Source organism: Phascolarctos cinereus, unplaced genomic scaffold, assembly GCF_003287225.1.
Source record: "Phascolarctos cinereus isolate Bilbo 61053 unplaced genomic scaffold, phaCin_HiC Scaffold_5;HRSCAF=322, whole genome shotgun sequence".
Classification (NCBI taxonomy): domain Eukaryota; kingdom Metazoa; phylum Chordata; class Mammalia; order Diprotodontia; family Phascolarctidae; genus Phascolarctos; species Phascolarctos cinereus.
The window spans coordinates 20106245-20127633 of NW_027555958.1; the positions used below are offsets into that span (position 1 = coordinate 20106245).

Genomic DNA, 21389 nt, shown 5'->3' on the forward strand with positions numbered 1-21389 from the left:
TGCTCTGTGGGCAGGTAGAGGGGTGGTGGAGTGGATTAAGAGCAGGCCTCTGAGTGAAGAAGTCAAGGCCTGAATCCTGGCTCTGATGGCCCCTCTGGGGGCCCCCCGCCACACTGCCCTAAGACTAAGTGCAGCAGGGCTTTCCTTTACCGATGAAATCACATCAAAGTAAAAAATAAGCTAAAAAGTTGATTAATTTAAAAATCAAAGTATTATGTAAATGTGAGCTGTGAATGTTCTGTTTTCCCTCTCCCTTGTGGCTTCTCCTACAGTCAGAGGCAAAGTGGAATATGCAGATTGAAGGCCTAGAGAAGGAGCGAACCAGCCTGGCGAAAATCGCATCTGAGAGGTATGAAGAAATCTCATCCCTTCGGAACCAACTGGAGCGAACACAGTCTGAGTTAACCAGTGCACAGGCAAGTAGGGAAGGCAGGTCTCGGGGCCCATGTCACAGCTCAGAAGTCCTGGGGCTCGGAGAGGCGCATCTGACTCCACCTGAAGGGAGCAGTGAGATAGGGAGGATGCTGAGGCTCCAGCAGGGTCCCTGGGCCTTTTCCTGTGGGTCCCTCTCAGCTGGCCTGCCAGAGCCAGCCTATGGCTGGCTTAACGCATGTGAATGACCTCACATATGCCAGGTCTGACGCGGGGCATGGGTATGCTATGAGTGCTATCCACCGTAGGAGGGCACAGGTTGCAGTCACCGTCCTCCTCTCCCAGCCTTTCTCATGATCAGTGCCTCCTTGGCACTGAGCTTTCTAGCCCAGTCAATAGCATGGCACCAAAGGAGAGGGATACACTAGTGCTCCAGGGGGAGAAACGTTGATTCTGGAGCCAAATCTTGCCCTGGTGCTCTGGGCCTCAGTTTCCCTCATCTGTAAAATAAAGGGTTGGACCTCGGCCTATGAGATTCTTCCCATTTCCAGGGCTGTAATTCTACAGTGCTAGGATCCTCTCCCTTAGGGCACGCCCCTACTCTGGGTCCACAACAGCCTCTCTTTGATTCACTGGCAGGAATCTATGCATCAAATCGCAAAGGACCAGCGGAAGTCAATTCTCTTGGAAACAGGGCAAGAGGCTGAGAAGATGGTGAAAGATACCTTGAGCCAGCTTGAGGACCCCATCCTCATCAGCTGTACTGGGTCTGCAGGTACATCTCCTCCCCAGTCCCTGGGCTCTCCCCAACCTCCAATACGTCCATTAGCTCCAAATCCCATCGGCCTGGTGACAGCACACCTGCTCTAGTCATTCTGCAGGGACATGAGGTGGTTCCAGCACTCAGGGAGCTCCCATTCCAACAAAAGAAACACGGTCACAACTGCTGAGAAGCTTGTGCACAAAACTGGGCCTTCTCTATAGGGAGCTTAGGCAAGCTAGAACACAACTCCCCAAGCATAGCCAGCCAGACAAAGGAATCTGATGATCTAGGAACTCCCAACGGAAAGGAAGAAGGCTAGGGTTCAGGTTGGAGGGCTGGTCCCCTTTCTTGTTTCTTCATGACGAGTATGATCAGAATTCACACAGAGTGGATGTGTCCATGCCAAGTGATAGCGTGACCCCAAGGCAGGTGTGGCTAGGCCAGGGAGGCTTCCTGGACAAGAGGAGCCGCTTTCAGGGGAGATGATGAGCGGACTCTTTGTAGAGGAGAGAAGAGGGTGTTGGGGAACAGAGTGGGGAACATCACTAGTCTCTGGGCATGAGGACCCCTCCTGGGGAGTCACAAAACAAGAATCTGGAAAAATGGCGAGCAGGAGAGCGGGGTGTGAAGTTGACAAAGGATGTCCATGATGAGCAGAGGACTTTCTGCCTTTTGTAATAGGCAGTGGATCTTAGGCCTTTTGAAAAAGAGATATTTGGGGGCAGCTAGGTGGCACTTGACACTTACTAGCTGTGTGACCCTGGGCAAGTCACTTACCCCCAGTTGCCAAAAAAAAAAAAGATATTTGAAAAAACAACATGAATGCAAATTTACATACAAATGAGCAAGTAATTACTAAAAAAAAAAATGCAAAACATAGAAATTAACAGGTGCAATCATTTGGGGGTAGCTTCCCTCAAAAATGAATTTTGAGTGGGATTTGAATGAGAGCGAAATTCGTGGGCCACCACATCAGCCAGTGTAATGATGGCTAGGGCACTGGCCTTGGAGTCACGAAAACCTGAGTTTGACTCTGGCCTGAGACACCAACTAGCTAAGTGACCCTGGGCAAGTCACCTATGTCCTAGCCTTAGTTCCTGTATCTGTAACAAGGGGATAATAATAGTGTCTACCTCATAGGGTTGTGGAGAGGGCCAAATGAGGTCACGTAAGGTGCTCTGCAAACCTTGAAGCTTTCTGTAGATGCTAGGTATTAATATTATTATTATTATTACTGGAGAGGAAGAGGAAGAGTGTTCTGAGTGGAAGCAATCGGACTGGGCAAAGGCCAGGTCCCTGGTGGGGATGAAGAAGCTGCGTGCAGGGACAGGAAACCACTTGGCTTGTGGTGGGGGGGGGGCCTCGAGAGGCAGCAGGACCCCCTCCTTAAAGGTGTCCAGATGGAGACGGGGTGACCACTGCTTAGGTATCATAAAGTGGAGTGGACGAGGTAGCCCTCAACCGAGGCCCCTTGCAGCTCCACGTCTGTGATTCTGAGCGGAAGGATTTCACCCAGACGTGGGCGAACAGACAAGCATGGGACACTCCACAAAAGAGTTTGGCTTTTACCCAACATGTGGTAGGGAGGGAGGCAACATCTGTGTTTCGGGTGAGTGGAGGGAACCTAATGAAGCTACAGCAGGAGAATACACCCCAGTCAGGCCAGAAAACCTTTCCTCAGTTTGACTCTTCCCTGCCAGCACCAGAGAGGGAGGGCGGTGCAGTGGAAAGACCTGGGTGTGGATTCCACCTCAGCTACTTCCTACCTAGGTGGCCTTGGGAAGATCACTTCACCTCTGCGGGCCTCAGTTTCCTTCTCTGTAAAATGAAGGGGTTACTCTCATAGCTCTAGAGCCCGAAGGCGTCCAAGAGGCATTCCCCCACTCTAAGTGTTTGGGGAGCGAAGGGGTGTGCAGGTCACCTGGCTTCCCTGCACCAGGATACAAGGATTCCTTACCTTGGCTTCTGTCTTCCAGATCATCTCCTTTTCAAGACCAATTGTGTTTTGAAATGCATCGACCAAGTGGAGGAGGCCCAGAAGCAGTATCTGACCTCTTCAGATGGTGAGATGTGGGCAGGGCACTCATCCTTACACCAGGGAGAGCCTGGGCACTTCCCAGGGGCTTCTGAGGGTGTCCAAGGGAGGGAAGAGCTTTGGTGAATTCCACTGAACTTGTCTTCCAGATGTCAGTGGACTGGCACGATCCATGACCCTCTTGGCTCACCTGGTCAGTGACACCATCCTCCAGGGCAGTGCCACCTCTCTGACGACCTCCTTGGAGCCTGCCGAGAGTGAGTACCATGGGCTGGGCCGGGATGGTCCGATGGTTCCAGTTCTGCTTTGGGCCTGTGCCCAAGGTCAGGGGAAGCAGTGCTCCTTCCTAATGGCTCTGTGTTTCCTTGAATCCATAGTGCTAACAGATGCCTGTAAAGAGTGTGGCAGGGAAGCCCTGCTCTATCTGTCTGCTCTGAAGGAAGAGGACAGTCTTAGGAATGCAGATAGCACGGCTATGAAGAGCTGCCTCAGCATGATCACAGCCATTGGCGAGGTACCATTGGAATGACCATCGCAGTTAGGGCCTGGGGCGAAGATGTGGGCGGGGTGGGGAGGCGTCACAGGCATTGAGGCAGGCTCCTCCTGATGCCCAGAAGATGTTCTGGGGAAACCTTAGTCTCCATCCATTCAGTGGCTATTTATTAAGCATCTTCCACATGCTAAAATTGTGGCAATGCCAGACAAATGTAAGATATGCCCCCCGCTTTCAAGGGCTCCACTCTCTGAGGGAGGAGATGCCAGATGCACGTGGGATACAGATCAGAGCATTGGTGGGACGCAGGACCCCCAGGGCCAAGCTCAGCTCCGGCACTGTCTTGCTGTGTGACTCTCAAAAGCCACCCTCAGTTTGTATTAACAGGAGGAGCATCGGCTCATTCATGAATTCACTCAAGAACATCTATTAAGCTTCTGTGGCGAGCAGAGCACTGTCCTAGACTTCAGGGCTGCAGGAACAAAAACAGAACAGCCCCTGCACCCAATGACTTTTCCTGCTACTGGTCCACGAGCTTCACTTTAAAAAACTTTTTGATAACTGTATCTATATCAAGACATTTGTTTTCTTTGTCATCCTTCATACTTTATCTTACGAATTTAAAAACATGTTTCTGAGAAAGGGGCCATCAGCTTCAGGGGGAGGCAACTATGTGCAACGAGCCATACACAGAATAGGTCAGAAATCATCAAGGAAGGGACGGGGCGCAAAAGGAGATCAGGAGATGCTTCTTGCAGAAAACGGGATTTTAACTGAGATTTGGAGGAATCCTAGGGATGGAGATGAGGAAGGAGAACGTTCCAGGCATGAGGGACAGCCAATGGGAATGTCTGGAGTTGGGAGGTGGAGGGTTTTGTTTGGGGCACAGAGAGGAGGCAGTGTCACTGGCTCTCAGAGCATGTGTGGGATGGAAGGTGTGTGAGCCGGTAACGGGGGCCGGGGACAGGCTAGGAAGGACTTTAAAAGCCAGATGGAGGGCTCTGCATTTGATGCTGGAGATAATAGGGAGCCAGCGGAGTCAACTGCATAGGGAGGCGGCGCGGGTAGACCTATGCTGTGTTTTAGGAGGATTAATCTGGTGGCTGATTGAAAGGTGGGCTGGAGTGGGGAGAGATTTGAAGCAAAGTCGTCTTGGCGCGAAGCGCTAAGGGCCTGTGCCAGGGCGGTGGCCATGGGAGAGGAGGGCAGATTTAGGAGAGAAGTTACAAAGGCAGAATCCACAGGACTCGAGAGGGATTGATAGAGGAGGAGGGAGGAGAAAGAGGGGGAGTCAAAGACGGCACCCAGCCCAGGTGATCGGGAGGAGGACGGGGCCCTGAACAGTAAGAGGGAGGCTAGGAGGACAATAGGGCCTGGGGGGCAAAGATCGTCAATCCACATTGGACACGTTGAGTTTAAGGTGTCTACGGGACGTTCAGTTCAAGATGGCCAGTAGGCAGTTGGAGAGGCAAACCTGGAAGTCAGGAGCAAGGTGAGGGCTGGATAAGTAGATCTGAGAAGAATGGAAATGATCATGGAATCCATGACAGCTGATGGGACCACCAAGAGAAAGAGTATAGAGGGAGAGGAGAAGAGAGCCCAGGACAGAGCCTTGGAGGGCACCCACATCGCGAAGATCCATTCAGGAGCCCGAGATGGAGGGGTCAGGCCAGGAAGAAGATAACCAGGAAAGAGCAGCCTCCCAAAAACCTGGAAGGTGATTGACAGTGACCCAGGCCAAGAGGTCAAGAAGAATGGGAACTGAGAAAAGGTCATCAAGAGCTTGTTGGTAGCTTTGGGAAGGGCAGTTTCAGTTCAGTGATGAGGTCCTAAGCCAGACTGCAGAGAGTGGGAGGAAAGGAGGCCCAAGCACTGGCCCGAGATAGCCTTCTGGAGTTTAGTCCAGAAAAGGCGGATTGATTCAGGACCACAGCATGGATGGACAGCTCAGATGGAGCTTCTTGAGAATGGCAGAGCCATGGGCATGTTTGTAGGCAGGGAGGCCAGAGGGGGCAATTCAATGGAGAGGATGGGATGGAATGGAGACAGTGACCCCAGAATCAGAGCACCCCGCCTCTGACGTCTAATACCTTTATGATCTTGGGCAAGTAACTTTCCATCCTCGGCTTCATCTTCTCACATGAAAGGTCCTTTCGTGCTCTATGACACCAGCCTTGCTGCAAAACGGGATTTGTGCTGGAGAAAAGTTCAAATGACATCACTAATAATTGTGATTGTTATACTGGCTCACATTTACCTAGTTCTTCACATTGCTCCTTACTTTCTGCCTTACAAGCATGCCTAGGTCTCAACAACCTACCTTTGAAGGGATGCAACTTAATGGATGGATTAGAGTCAGATGAGATCAATATGGTTGGTTCCTTGGAAGGGAGTTGAGTTTTGAGCTAGCTTCGCAGAGTAGCGTGTGCAAGGGCCCAGAGGCAAGAATAAGCCAGCTGTGGAGGGTTACACACGGCTGCCATGCCTGGCAGACAGAGGGACAGCAACAACATTCCAGATGTGGGTGTGTGAACAGGGCTGTCCCTTGGCCCTCAGTCAAGCCTTTGCAGCCCTTATCAGCAGGAAGTGTGACAAGCCCCAGAGTCCCTCCAGGGAGGTCTGGAGGACTTCAGCCTCTGTGTTTGGGTTCTAGGAGCTCAGACCCAGAGGCCTGGACATTAGGCAGGAGGAGCTGGGAGACTTGGTGGACAAGGAGATGGCTGCCACCTCAGCTGCCATTGAAACGGCCACAGCCAGGATCGAGGTAAGTCATTTACTGGCTGGGCCCAAGATTCAGAGGGAGAGGTCTTGCCCTATCAAGACATGGGGCCTTGGCCATTAGAGGAAAGTACCTAGAGACCACAGGGCAAGAGCCCTACCAAACCAAGGCCAAGATCCCTTTGATTACCTGAGGGCCAGAAAGTACACAGAAGTTATCCAGGGACAGCACATCTAGGAGAAGCCTGGATACAGGTTAGAAATGAGTCCTTTGGTGTAAAGGACATTGCCCATTTGGCATGGATACCCAGAGGCCAATCTGCCTCTCTTGTCTTGGGCAATGGAATGTGCTGATTCATGTGCTAGAGGTCTGGGTACTCTTTGGTTTTTTTGTTTTGTTTTGTTTTGTTTTCGGTGAGGCAATTGGGGTTAAGTGACTTGCCCAGCTAGTGAGCATTAGGTGTCTGACGCCAGCTTTGAACTCAGGTCCTCCTGACTCCAAGGCTGGTGCTCTATCTGCTGTGCCACCTAGCTGCCCCACGGGTACTATTTGTTACAGAAGGAGAAGCATCCTGTCACTAGTGAACAGCTATGCAAACAATTGGGCTGGATCCTCTTCCTGACAGTCCCAAGGGCTTGGTGGGGCACCTTGGAGGAAGGACCTTTCTGGGGCTGGGTTTCTCCTTGGCCACTCTCCATGGGATAGACACTAGAGGTTTACCCCTTCCAGCACCCACCCTGCTTCCAAACTGTGAGCTAACCCCTTCCCTCTTCCTCTTTGTTAACAGGAGATGCTCAATAAGTCCCGAGCTGGAGACACAGGGGTCAAACTAGAGGTGAATGAAAGGTCAGTATGACCAGTGCTCTGACTCCAAGGTAGCCAGGGCAGGCCCCTGAACCCTTGGTGGTGGATTTCAGTTTATGCTCACCTTGTTCTCCTGGCCTCCTCTTGTGCTTTATCATGGAGCAGAGGCGACTCTGGGCTCTCAAAAGCTGTCCAGCCTGGTGTCAGCTCAAGCAGGCAATGCGCCGATGGCAGGGCTCAGAGTATGGTCCCAATGATGAGCTGGCTCTTGCCATAAGTCCAGCCTAGCTAAGCTTAGAGGTTCAGCCACAGTTTGGCCACAGAGGGGCGACTCTTGAAGATCATCAGCAAAGATAGTTTGTTGAGGTTTCAGTGGAGTCATGCCAACAATAGTAAGAAACTCTAAGGCCCCGAAGTTTGGAAGCCTGCTTTAGGCTCTTTCAGGTAGGAGTTGGGTCTGCGTCGTCCCCCTTGTGCAGTTAGTAGAGGATTCCTCGGGATACTCGCATGACAGTGGAGGACAAATAGAAAAGAACATCCCACTCACAGGGAATGTGACCGCTGGCTGACCCATCTCAGGAGGCAGCCCATCAGCACTGTCTCATTGGGAGGACCTGTGATCAAGATGCCTCGCCACCCCAGCTTCTCCTCAGAGGTCTCTCTCTGGAATCCTTCCAGAAGAATCCAGTTCATTCCTAGCTCTCCAGTCCCTCAAACGCTCTGGACTTGGCTTCGCTGTTGAGGGGATGATCATCAGTGGGGCTTTGTTTTGCAGGATCCTGGGCTCCTGTACCAGCCTGATGCAGGCAATTCAGGTCCTCATTATGGCCTCCAAAGACCTTCAGAAGGAGATAGTGGAGAGTGGCCGGGTGAGTGTGGAGATGGGCTGGCAGAAAGCGCCAAGAGGGACAGTCTGTGGCTTCCTGGTTCCTTGAGTCCTTTGACAAGGCCAAGAGCAGCCTGTCTCACACAGAGACACCGTTAACACTCATGACAGTCTCCCCCCATCTCTGCCTGGACACTCTCTCTTCCCTGAGGTTTTACTCAACCTGTCTGGCCACTCCCCTTCTCAGTCTCCTTTGCTGCCCTGGCCCCCAAAGCTCTATGTCCTGGGCCCTCTTCTCCTTCACTCTCTCAGTGATTTCATCAGTTCCGACAGAGTTCCTTATCCTCTCTCCACAGGTAACTCCCAGATCCATGTATCAAGCCCTGGTCTCTCTCCTGAACACCAACCTTACCTCACCTTGCCTAGTGGGCATTAAATGTCCTTTGAGCATCTCAGACTCAACAGGCCCAGAGCAGAACTCATTATGTTCCCACACGCTCCCAATCCCATCCATATTCTACCTCCAATTTCTCTGTCTTTGTTGGGACTAGTCTCCTTCCAGCCTGCCAAGTTCACAGCCTCATGGTTATCCTCACCTCTCGCCCCTCCCTCAGTCAGTTGCCAAGTCTTGATTCTACCCCACAACACATGTCCCATTTGTTCACTTCTCTACTCACCCAGCCACCATCACGGCTCAGAATCTCAGAACTTCTGCCCCCTGCCTCCGTCTTTCCCCTCTCCAGTGCATCCTCCACAATAAAATAATCTCCCTAATGCCGAAGTCTGACCATGTTAGTCCTCTTCCTAAGAATTGTCTGTGGCTCCCTATCGCCTACGTGATCATAGAGGAATCCACAAGGTGGTTGGCCTGGTGCTCAAAGCCCTTCACAAGCGCTGCAGCCCACCCTTCTGGGTTCATTGCACGTCACTCCCCTTCACCTGGGCCTTCCTGCTGTTCTCCAAGCTACACACACTCCTGCCTTCCCTGCCTGGAACATCCTCCCTCCTCACCTCCACCTCTTAGAATCGCCAGCTCCCTGTAAAGTTCAGCTCCTGGGCTGACTTTCCCGAGAGGTCCCCTCACCTTGTTACTGCCTGCTCTTCCCCCTAAACCATCAAAAACAGGGTGTCCCGCGAGTCTTAGTGCCGTGCTAAGCGATAGAAGCCTGTGAGTGCACTAAGACTTTTGAGATGCCCTGCATAGGCTTCTCTGCCTGGCTGTTGTCCCTTCCCCCTCCCTCATCTCTGCCTGAAGTGGTCTCTTCTCCATCCATCAGCCTGAGCAGGGAGGAGGAAGCTCTGGAGCTGCTCCTCAGGGGCTTGGCACATTTGTCCCAAATCATGAGAATATCAAATATTCCCAAACTAAAATGCAGCTTCTAGAAGTGCCTTAAATCCTAATACAGTTTTTTTAAAATGATCCGCCCGTTGCATAACGTTACTGGCGTGGATATCAGTCTGGATTGTCTAAATTGTAAACTATCTAGGACACAGGTTGGCCAATCTTATTACTGTCTCTGATTTCTTGTGGGGTTTTTTTGTTTTTGTTTTTTGCAAGGCAATTGGGGTTAAGGGACTTGCCCAAGGTAACACAGCTAGTAAAAGCAAGTGTCTGGTCTGAGGCTGGATTTGAACTCAGGTCCTCCTGACTTCAGGGCCAGTGCTCTATCCACTGTGCCACCTAGCTGCCCCTTATTACTGCCTCTGCTAAGAGAACAAATAAAGGTTTGCTCCTTGCCTCTCAGCGGACACCTTAGTGCAGAGCTGAGCCTGGAGTCAGGAAGACCTGAGTTCAAATCCAGGTCAGACACTTACTAGCTGTGTGACCTTGGGCAAGTCCCTTCACCTCTGTCTACCTCAAGTTCCTCAGCTATAAAATAGAGATAATAACAGCATCTCCCTCCCATGATTGTTGTGACAATCAAATCGGATAATTACAAAGTACTTAGCACAGTGCCTGACACATGGCAGGTGCTATGGAAATGCCAGCTAGTATTATGCCTACTTATTATGTTATTATTACTATTACTCTCCAGGGTGCAGCCTCCCCAAAAGAGTTCTATGCCAAGAATTCCCGATGGACAGAAGGACTGATCTCGGCCTCCAAAGCTGTTGGTTGGGGAGCCACAGTCATGGTGTAAGTAGCCGCCAACTCCTGGCTCCTCCAGAGCCCCAAGACCACAGGAAGCTGGCCCAGAGCATTTAAGAATTTTGTCCAGCCTCGGGGAGCAGACCCTTGGCCAAAGAACTCTACAAATAGGAGAGGGAACGGGGGCTTTCTGCAGGTGGTGTAACAGTAGGTAGCATTTGTCAGGGAAGTTTTTGCTTCTTTTTCACCCAGTCCTATAGGGAGTAGCCTGTAAGCCTCTGGGGGTCTGAGTTGTAAGAGACAGACCTTCTTTTTCTTTCCTGCTCATCAGGGATGCAGCGGATCTGGTATTTCAAGGGAAAGGGAAGTTTGAGGAGCTGATGGTGTGTTCCCGTGAAATTGCAGCCAGCACAGCACAGCTGGTGGCTGCTTCCAAGGTAGGATGCCCCAGGATATGAAGAGCTTGGGTGGCTTAGGAGGGCCATAACTACCTTCTCTCCAGGTTTCCAGAACAGATGTTTTCTTCAGGATCCAGATGGGATAATTCAGATGTTTAGGTCTCTAAAGTCAAAGCCACCCTATTCCCCAGGAGTCACAATGCAGAGCTCCTAGGGCAGCCTGCTGGTTTATCCAACGTCCCCCCAGAAGTCTTTCTCCCTGCCCCCCATCTCGATTCTCCCGTGCCCTCACTTCTTGCCTCCCAGCATGGAGAAGTTTCTCCCTGAGTGTTCCTGACGCGTCAGACCGACTTGCAGCTAACGCTCAGATTGAGGCACGCTTGGCACGGAGGTCACGGAGAGCAGGCTTCCTGCCCGGTCTGACCCAGCATGAGTGGCACAGCTGGCGCCAGCCCTTGCTTAAGCATCAGCACGGTCCCTTTACTCAGAATCGATCCTTTGCTTCGCTCTGGGCTTCGCCACCTCATGTTTCGGTTCCACTTTTCATTGCTGCTGCAGATGCACAGACTGGCAGCTTCCCGATCCCCCGGGAGATTTCACTGCGTAACCCACTTACTGGTGCCTCAGGTAGAACTTGTTGGCATAGCGTTGGCTGCTAAAGTCATGATGCGGATCTGCAGCCCCACGGTCAGGAAGGCTTTTCAGGAACAAGAAGCAAGCCAAGAGTGAAAGTGCGGAGGGCAGCTTCTGCCACTGGAAAACCACGTGGTAGTGTTCCAGTCCCTCAGAGGGCAAGTGTGCCCAGACCAACCTATTTCAGGCTGCATGCTGTGTGAATCTGAATCCACTTTGGCCTCACCTAGGTGAAAGCGGACAAGGACAGCGCAAACCTCGCTCAGCTGCAGCAGGCCTCTCGGGGGGTGAACCAGGCGACAGCAGAGGTGGTGGCGTCAACCATGGCAGGGAAGTCGCAGACTGAGGAGACAGGTAGTCTTCCCTCCCCCTCCTGCACAGACGTCCTTTCCATTCTCCCTCTGTCTCCCTTTTCTACAAACTCCTTTACCCTGCTTTTGCCTAAATATTCTTTCTCTTATGTTTCATCTTCTCCTGCCCACGTTCATCTCACCCACAGGTTGGACCACCAAGCTAGGCAGGTTCATCAGCATGTAAGCAGAGTCTTCATGGACTGTGGGTCACCGCTCTTCCTTTTCGTAAAATGGGCCTATGATTTCATTGGTTTAGAGGAAGCCTTTCCTGTACCAAAGCAGATTGATACCTGCTTCACAGGAGTCTATGTCTTAGAGAGTTGCCTGGGGTACTCAGAGACTAAGTGCCTTGTGCAGGATGTATCGGGGCATGACTTGAACACAGGTCTTCCTGACTCTGAGGCCAGGTCCTTATCCCTTAAGCCACATTGCCCTTGCCCACAGAAACTACAGAAAGCCCCTGGGCAAGTTCCCAGTGGTCCCGGGCAGGGGCTGCTCCAGGCCATTCTATGCCTCCATCATCCCTGGTTGCTTTCAAGCAGTGTGCTGGCACTGGAGAGATTCGGCCAGGGATACTTTGACAAGGTCTTCTTGTTTGCCTCATTCCAGAAAACATGGACTTCTCCAGCCTGACGCTGACCCAGATCAAACGGCAAGAGATGGACTCCCAGGTACAGGTGTAGTCTGTCTGTGTGTGGTTGCTGAGATGCGCCCCTCAGAGTCCCTCTGGTGCAGGGAAACGCCTGGCAGGGAGAAGAGCACGTGATGCATCTGCCATCCAAATGTTAGGAAACTTGGAAATCCTGGTGCAGGGATGACCAGGGAGGGGCAGAATCTTAGCCATCAGCCAGAAATGGACAGTGAGTCTAGAGGCAGGTGACCTGGGGAAGCCGTGGTGCCCCAGCAGCCGCTCTCCTGGGCTAGTACCGAGGTCTGTATTCCTGGCATGAGTTAATTACCCGTTCAGGAAAGTGAATAAAAACTAGGCATCAGGCATCGGTCACGTTGGCATCTCAGGTCCACAGGACCATTCTTCCTGCTATTTCAGGTGAGTTTATTTTGTGGAGAACAGTAAAAGGGTCTCCGTAGAAAAAGTTCTAGCTAGCAAGAGAACTGCTAGGGGGCGCCACAGTGCACAGAGCCGTGGTCCTGAAATCAAGAAGATTCACCTTCCTAAGTTCAAATCTGGCTTCAGCCAGTGACCCTGGGCAAGTCACCTAATCCTGTTTGCCTCAGTTTCCTCATCTGTAAAATGTGCTGGAGAAGGAAATGGCAAACCATTCCAGGGTCTCTGCCAAGAAAACCCCAAATGGGGTCACAGAGGGTCAGACACGACCAAAAAGTCATAAGAAGCTGTTCTCTCTCGGGGCCGGCCTGGCAAACGCTGGAGGCTGGCCCCGCGGTGCCGGACTCTGTGGCCAGAGGCTGACCAGCTGTACAGAAGCAGCCCCTGGGCCCTCCACCAGCTTCCACCGCTGCTTAGGCTCCCAGGAAGTGCGCAGGAGAAAGCAAGAGGCTCAGGATGCACCGTTCTCGGTGATCTGAAAGCGAGAGGGCTGGTCTCCTTTGGTGGTTCACCAGAGAAATACAAAGTAGGCACTTCCTCTTGCGGTTTCCTTAGGTTCACAAAGCAGCCACCTCCCGTGGAGTATCACGCTGGTTGGGAGACAGTTGGGCTTGAAGGGTGAATGAAAGAGAAGACGGTAACACAGGGGACCGTAGGATTGTAGGCTTAGCACTGAAAGGGCCTGGCAGGCCAGCTCCCTGAGGCCCAGGGAGGTAGTAAGGTAAGAAGGGATCTGACTCCAGAGTCAGTGTTGTTCCCACTACACCCCTGCCCTCATGCAAGAGGAGGAGACAGCCTAGTATAGCGGGAAGAATGTTGGCTTTGGGGCCAGAGGACCTGGGTTCAAATCCCAGCCCTGCCTGACTGCCTGGGTGACCTTAGACAAGTCCCTTCACCTCCCTGGGTCTCAGTTTCCTCATCTGTAAATTGAGAGGCATCGCCTTTTAGGTTTTTTCAAACTTTAGATCCTGCAAACCTATGAAAATGGCCAGTACGACAGTGTTAGTTTTTAATGGAGGAATCACAGCAAGGAAGAGGAATGAGAGTGGGAACTGAAAGCGGGATTTTTGGAAATGGAAAGTGAAGGAAGTAGAGAACAAGGAGGAATGGATGCAAAGCTAAATGAGACCAAAATGAATCCAAGTCCAAATGAGACCATCCTTGAGTCCGTGATGAAGCAAAGCTCCACTTATTCCCCCCACAGGTAAAAGTGTTGGAACTGGAAAATCAGCTGGAGAAGGAGCGGCAGAAGCTGGGCTACCTTCGGAAGAAGCACTACGAGCTGGCCGGCGTCGCCGAGGGCTGGGAGGACGGTAAGCAAGCCGCAGAGGGGGCAGCAGAGCGTGGCTGCATCCACTGAGCCACGCTCCCTGCCAGAGCACAGCCTGACGCTCAGGCTGGCGGCCGTCTGTCCAGCCTAGCGAGAAGAGAGGGAAGGCAGAGCGCAGGCCTGCACCCAGGCCTCGGCCAGCCAAGCTGCCCACACCTGTGGTCATCGCTTAAGGCTTTGTCAGGGACGATGGAGGTGACGGCTGCCGCCGCAGCCAAGACGCTGGGCCCTGCAGGGATAGCCTAAGTCTGGGGCCTGCAAACACACCGGGCCATAACTCCCTCTTGACCTTTAGGCAGCAGCTGTCCCTGGATCCCAACACTGGTCCCATGACTGCAGACATAATTTGCTTACCAAAGCTTTAGGAGAACAATCGAGTGAAAAAGAATTCTGGGCTTGGAGACAGGAGAAACCTGGGTTCCGATTGTGCCTGACGTTTGTTAGCTGTGTGGCCCAAACCTCTGTGAGCTCAGTTTCCTCATTTGTAAAAGAGAGTTAATAATGCCCCCAGCGCCTCCCTCACAGAGCTGTTGTGAGGGCTGAATGAGACACTGTAAGTGACTCGCATTGAAAGCAGGGCTTCTTAAAGGGGCAGTGTGGATGCCAGCCGCTGTATTGTCTATGATTGTTTTTTAAATTGTTTGTTAGAGCCCGGAGCATCTGCAGCTGCTGTGCCAGAAGCCGAGTCAGAGAAGGACTAGAGCCCGGCCCTCGCCCCAGACACCAGACTGTAAACGCTCATAACTCGTCTCTGTGCTTGTCGTGCGGCCGCTCCACTGTCCACCTGCCCGTGCTGCAGACTCACCACCTCCCCCGGGGGTCAGCCCCCCACGGAGCCCCGCCCCACGGGCCACACTTTGATGACCCTCACTTCCCATTGCCTGCTTGAGATGCCGGCAGGCCTTTGCTAGCCATTCTGGCCCCCAGGGAGCTTGTAGGGAACACGTCTTGGCCACGTGACTCACTTCATCTCCATGCTCATTTCCTCGGGCTTGTTTGCCCAGGGTTGGGGGCCAGGATTGCAGGGAGAGGCCAAGAGAGAGACTTCATCAGTACCCTTTCCCTTTCCTCCTCAGTCTTGTCTGTTCCATTATTTGCACAAACTGGAGAGCATCCGAGGTGGATCCAGGCCGAGAAGCTCTCCTGGATCTGTCCACAGGAGGGTCCTGCCCGAGAAGGCCCCGGGCAGTTCTTCCCCCTCCTCGGCAGTCTCATGGACTCCCCACTGCTTCTTAGGGTGGCTGGGTTTTTGTTTTTGTTTTTTGGAAAGTCAATTCCTATAGCCAACTTTCCTCAAGGGAGCCCCTCTAGAGCTCCTGGGACACAACTGGGTCCCGGTACCATAGTGGTTAAACAATTAATGGTGCTGCTCAGGCTTTGCCCTCGGTGCTCCACATTCGCCACATCACTGGAGTGCGGCATCGTCACGTCCACTTCCTAGAAGGGAATAGCTTCCTCCTTAGGGGAAGGCAGGTCGAGTGCCTTGTGTTACTGTACCTGGACCCCGGCTGACCCCCAACAATTCACCTCCACACGCGTGGGGACCACAGAAGAGGGGGGGAGGGAAGGGTCCGGCCCAGGTCCTCGAGGAACCATCATCTGCGGCAACAGCTCGTGATCAGACTCCAGAAACCCCGTGGTGCCCTCCTTGGGTGGGGATGCTGAGAGCAGCAACAGGTCCTTCCCTGGCCACCACCCTCCATTCCTGACCAGGGTACCAAGAAGGGGAAGATGAGGGAAATCTCGATGGCTTTCACCAAGTAGTCAGCCTTGTCACCTACCTGAACTGAAGGTGGCTAACTCATTAAGAAGCCCTGGTCAGAGAGAATCAAGCAAGCCGTGTCCCCAAAAAGAGTGGAGGCTCGTAGCTGGTGTCCATCTCCTCCCGTCCCTCTTACAGTGCCCTGTGCTATTTATAACTGACTGGCCACAAGCAGCAACACCCTACGAAGAAATGCTTGGAGCAGTCAGTGTCGGAGGAGGCTGCGTCTGACTGCTGCTCTCCACCCAACAAGCTTCATGAACATGAAAGAAAAGGCAAGGATACCATCTTTGGACTCCTCACCAAAGAGGCTCCTCAATTAGATTAGATGTGGATGGTTCTGCCCAGATTTCCCAATCCTCCACCTGAAACGTAATTAGGCCTGTGACTTTAGACCCAAAGCTGGAATGGCCATGTGTTGACCCAAGCTGCTCCTCTTGGAATTGTTTCAGCTGCCAAACTGAGCACTTGGCTTCGGAGGAATAAGTACCATGTTGGCCATGCCAGTTACCACTGGCCTTTCTAACTTCCAGGCCAGAGAAACGCTTACCTCCTGGCCAGCACCTACACCCACGAGAGCCCAGTGAATCTGCCCTGCCTGATCTTCACCATGCTTTGTTGCCATTACCTTTCCAAATCAATCAGAAAGGACTTGCTGCTGATTAAGCCTTTGGTTCCCACATCGGCCTTCCAGCGGAGGCCTCTCCAGCCCGGTTGTCTCCAACCCCTCTAAAGCCCACACTGCCTGTTGCAGAGAGCGATATAACACTGGGGTCTGCCGGATTCTTTGTCTCTCACACAAACCCAGCAAATCTTTCCAGCTATTTGCTGAGGACTTCCATTATTTCCCAGGTCCAAACCAACTGTAATACCACCACGCACTGATGTGGTACGCTGCCTTTCACCCCAGGAGCCAAAGCAATACAGAAGATCTATTGGTTACTGCTGGGCCCAGTGCTGAGAGCAGAGTAGCCACATGTCCAGACCCACTGTCTTTCAGGTGACCCTTAACTACCTCAGGTTTGAAGGCCCTAGACTAAGCAGGTTACTACTCAAGGGACAAACCGAGGGGGTTCAGATAAATCTTGGTGATAACTCAATTTTTGTCTCGATCCTATAACTTTTTCTCGTCTATTTTGGTTTGGGGGAGACGGGAATTTTTTTTTCTTTAATTTTTTAACCTTTACCCAGATGTCCATTAGAAGTATTCCTGTAAATTAAGTTGATTTATCACTCTGAGTGCCTACCTTCCCAGGGCAGGTGGCCACTGACATTTGGTTTCTTTCCAACAAGACTTTTGATTATTATAGTATTAAGATCTTTCTTTGTATAATATGTTGTATGTGTGTTTTCAATTTTTAAAATAAATATTTCAACCCAGCAGGAAAGCATCTTCATCTTTTTCCTACGGGATAAGAATGGGCTGCCTTTTTCCCAAGGGCAGCCCAGGAAATGATGATGTTGATAATAGGATTGACCAATGGGGTCTTGATCAAGGATGGGTTACATCTAATGAGGATTTCTAAATTGACAATGGAGATGAAAAGAGAGCCCTGCTAACTTATGTCTGCCCAGCTAGATACTACAGAGAATAGCAGTTAAACTATAAAAATGTTCATAGAAAAGGACCCGTAATGTATAGGTTAATGGTGTCCAAGAAGAAAGTAAGCAATAAAATCCCTGGTTTCAGATGTCTACATACAGATGCATGAATTTCGACTAACCAAAAAAGGTGATCTTAAAGAGATCTTAAAGCCAGGAGGTCAATCTGACCTTACTAAGGCATCACTGAGATTTGGGAGGATAGAACCACTGACTAAAATGTTGCTATAGATGGGTCTACTTTGTTCAAAGTAAAGAGGGCGAAGCAGTGGTGTGGTATTGTATTTGAAGAGGACATGATCCCATAAAGAGGAAGGAAATGCTTTGGATTTGGGGTGAGAATAAAGGAAGGTAAGGGCCAGCAAGCCGACCAGTCAAAGGGAGGGAAGAGACGAGTTCACAAAACATCACGATCCCTGCACCAAGGTGTGCCATAGAAGTGATAGAGGACTCCAACTGCCCCATGTCTGCGAGAGTTTTCTTTCCACCCAAAGCACAGCAGCTGATAAATTCATGACTTCTCTTAAGGATAATTTCATTCTTCAAAGACTGAGGGACTATGATAAAAGGAGAACGGTGATTCTGAAGCTAATTCTGACCAATAAGGAAGGACCAGCTGCTGAAATAGAAATAATGCCCCTTGGGGAAAGCGGTCAACTAAGATTTTGTGATCAATTAATCAACAAGCATTTATTAAGCACCTACTGTGCGCCAAGAGCTGGGAACACAGACAAAAGCAAAAGGAGTGTGCATTCTGTTAGGGGAGGCTGTGTATACAAAATAACATATACCCAAAAAAGCAAGGTAAAGTTAATAAACTAGTAAAGGAATAACTACATTTATATGGAACTTTAAAGGTTATAAAATGTTTTCTTTACAAGAGCCTTGTGAGGCAAGGAATGTAAGTATTATTGTATGTATACCCACTTTATAGATGAGAAAGCAAGTTCCGAAAGATGAAGAGATTTACATAAGATCATAAAGCCAGTCAGTGTCAGAGCCTGTATTCAAACCTGGGTCTTCTGGCTCTCAGACCAGTGTCCCATATCACAGCTCACCACTGCTGTTGAAGACGCCCTGTCCTTCACAGTCATCTAGCTGTGTAACTGGGATATCACCCTCGAGTCCTCATGCTTCTTCACTTCACGTTTCCCATCGGTTACCAAATCCTGCCATTTCTCCCTGCATCACCTTGGCGTTCACCCAATTACTCCAACTGATCTTCCAACTCCGAGTCTCTCTCCACTCTAGTCCGTACTATGCACACCGCTGCCAAAGCGATTTTCCTTAAGTGCACAGCTGACCATGTTTCTCCCCTCATTCGGTCAAGTGGTTGAAGTGGTTCCTCTGTGTCTTTTTGGATGAAATATAACCAGCTCTGTTCAGCTTTTCTAAATGTCTTTACAGCTTGGCCCCAAACTATCTTCACAAAGTGGCCCCAACCTATCTTTCCAATTACCAAACGTCCAGAATAAAACCAAACTTGCCTCCTCTCCTTCACACCAGACCCTCCGTTTTCATTGCCTGTGTACTGGGCATCCTTAATTCCTAGAGGACACTCTCTCTTCACCTCTGCCTCAAGGAATCCCTCCCTTCCTTCCAGGTACAACTCCACCTTGTCCACGAGGCTTTTTTCTGAATCTCTCCCTCCCTCCAACTCAAGGTTCTCTCCCTCCTAAATCCATGGTACTTATTTGTACTGATATGTGGTCCTTCCGTAAGGGTCATTTCACTCATTGTACTTTTGTCCCCAGTGTCTGTCACTGTGTAGGCACCGGAGGGGAAAATCAGGGCATTTAATTTGAAAGCAAGGGAGGGGTTGGGGGAAATAAGGAGTTTCATTTTGAATGTTCATTTCACACCAGGCCCATTTCCTCTGTTTGGAGGGTAGAGAACCCCCCAGGATCCATGTAAGGAGTGCCAGGCTGCATTCCTTTGGACTTTCTACTTCCCCCAATCTAATTCCAGCACTCCATGTTACGACACACATGGATCTCTGATCTCCTCAGTTCTGAGATCACCGTGACAGTAGATTGCAACCCTTCCTTGTCTATTCATCCTGTATGCCTCTGCCTTCTGCACCTACTGTGCTTGGGTGGGGTTGAGGGGTAGTGGTGGTCTTCACTTTCTCCAGAAAATTGTGAGGATGGCAGTAGAGCACTTTGGATTATCTTTCCTCTTGTGTAATTCTCAGCACAACTCATTATCCATTTATTCTGTGCATACAGGTGGGAAGTGTTACATATTTGTGTGTTCAACCTGGACTAGCACCTCTGTTGTGAGAGCTGCCAAACCTTTTTCAGGCCTGCTCATCCACCTTTGATATGCACCTGCCCCCCAGCTCTCACCTGTGGTTCCAAGAAGTCGTGGCATGTGTAGCGGCCACACCCCAGTAAAACCAACTCACTAAATGGGCTAAACCAGGCTGAGGGTAGCTGACAAGCCAATGCTCTGTCAGTGAGGTAGGGGGAAGTCTCCCCAAGCACATAAAGACTTCCCCCACTGGGATGGGCCGATGAGAACAATTTGTTCCAACAGCCCTGAAGGCGGCTCAAGCAGGTGCTGTGGAGCTCTTAGAGCTTGGGCAGGCAGTGAAGATGCCAAGGTCATCCACTGCATCCAGCACCATCACCAGTTCTGTTTTGCCACTGGATGTTGGTGATTATAAAAGAGAGGGTGAGGCCGATGACTCACTTAAATCCAGATCACACACAAGCCACGACATCACCCCGTGATGTCATAGGTCTTCTTCAAAAATGAAGGATGAACAGCATCACGGCTCCCTCTCAGACCACAGGCGAATTTGTGACATTCACCTTGGAATCCGGGAGAGAGGATTTCACAGTTCAGAGGCAGGATCCCATGGCTTCCCCCCATCATCCCCAAAAAGAGGAAAGACTCTCAGGATGAAATTCTGAGGACAAATTATCCCACAAAAAAAGTGTGAGCGGTCTTGAGACACCAACATGGCTACACTGGGAATTCAATGAACAATATATATTTTTAAAAGCCACGAAGAGAAGATGGAAGCAAAGTTAGGTAATTGGGGATCAGTATAATACTATATGGCACAGCAAACATTGATGTAGTATCCAAAGCAAGGCACTATTTGTGAATGATACAGTCCCATAAGAATTGGAAAGGTTGTTATGTGGAAGAAGGATGACAAGCTTTGTTCTGTTTATATCCACAGCATTGGACTAGGAGCAGCGAAAAGAGGTTGCAAAGAGAATGATGAAGGCTTGGAATAAGGAAAAGTTTCCTAACAAATCAGGCTCTCCAAGAGTGTAGTGAAGCTGCCTTGGGAAGTAGTGAGTTCCCTCTCCTCCCTAGAGTATAACCACTTACTTACTGGGCGTGTCATAAAAGAGACGAGTAGAAGAGGCCCGGGGTAGGCTGGGCAGCCTCGAAGAACTTCCAATTCTGAGCTCCTGGGGTTCTGTCAGGAGCACGAAAGCTCCAAATGGGCTAGAGCCAGCGAGGAATGCCAAGGACAAGAAGAGAGCTTCTTTGGCTATCTTGGGGCTCGAGGGAAACCAAAGAGGAGCTAACCACTCAGTAGGCTCAGCGGGCCCTGATGGAGGGACTGAAGGCAGATGGCAGAACTTTTCTACTCCTCCTTGGTCTGTTTCCTTTGTCAGAGGAGGACCTTCAGACTAGGAAAGGTAGGTCTAATATGGACAACAGGTGGAAAAGCCAGCAGAATACCTAACACCCTTGGTAGTGTCCTGCACCATATTTGGGCTGCACCCAGGGCACTGAAAAAAGCAGCAAACGTGACCACTGAATGGGAGAAATTGATGTCTCCATTTTTTGAAAAAGGGAGAAGAGGATTGTTCAAACTATAAAACAGTGAGCCTGACTTCAATTCCTGGAAAACCACTAGAATGTATTACTAAAGGGATGGTTTGCACACATTTAAAAAGGGAGGTAGTTATGACCAAAAAATGGCTTGGGGCTCTCAAGAACAGGTTATGCCCAACAACCTCATTTCTAGATCAAAAAAGAATGCTGTAGATAAAATACAATAGGATTTCAGAAAGTTGTTTAACAGTCCCTCATGCTAACCTTGTGAACAACAGAAAAGCGAAGTGGGCCAGACACTGGACGCCAGGACCAGTTGGGTGGCTTTGAGAACTAGCTG

General features: G+C 50.7%; 1 protein-coding gene across 6 annotated transcripts in view; it reads left to right on the plus strand.

Moving 5' to 3' along the window:
- The window catches only part of HIP1 (huntingtin interacting protein 1), a 124825-nt gene extending 107794 nt beyond the window's left edge, over window positions 1–17031 (plus strand). For 5 of the 6 annotated variants that reach the window (XM_021005829.2, XM_078154706.1, XM_021005830.2 and 2 more), the window contains 14 exons: window positions 273–416; window positions 1012–1147; window positions 3112–3198; window positions 3320–3427; window positions 3548–3684; window positions 6317–6427; window positions 7170–7228; window positions 7962–8055; window positions 10049–10149; window positions 10433–10538; window positions 11363–11486; window positions 12095–12156; window positions 13756–13864; window positions 14530–17031. In XM_021005829.2, the coding sequence (XP_020861488.1) occupies window positions 273–416; window positions 1012–1147; window positions 3112–3198; window positions 3320–3427; window positions 3548–3684; window positions 6317–6427; window positions 7170–7228; window positions 7962–8055; window positions 10049–10149; window positions 10433–10538; window positions 11363–11486; window positions 12095–12156; window positions 13756–13864; window positions 14530–14582 (1431 nt within the window). In that variant the 3' untranslated portion in view covers window positions 14583–17031. The other variant, XM_021005834.2, reaches the window with a different exon arrangement.
- The last annotated feature ends 4358 nt before the right edge of the window (window positions 17032–21389 follow it).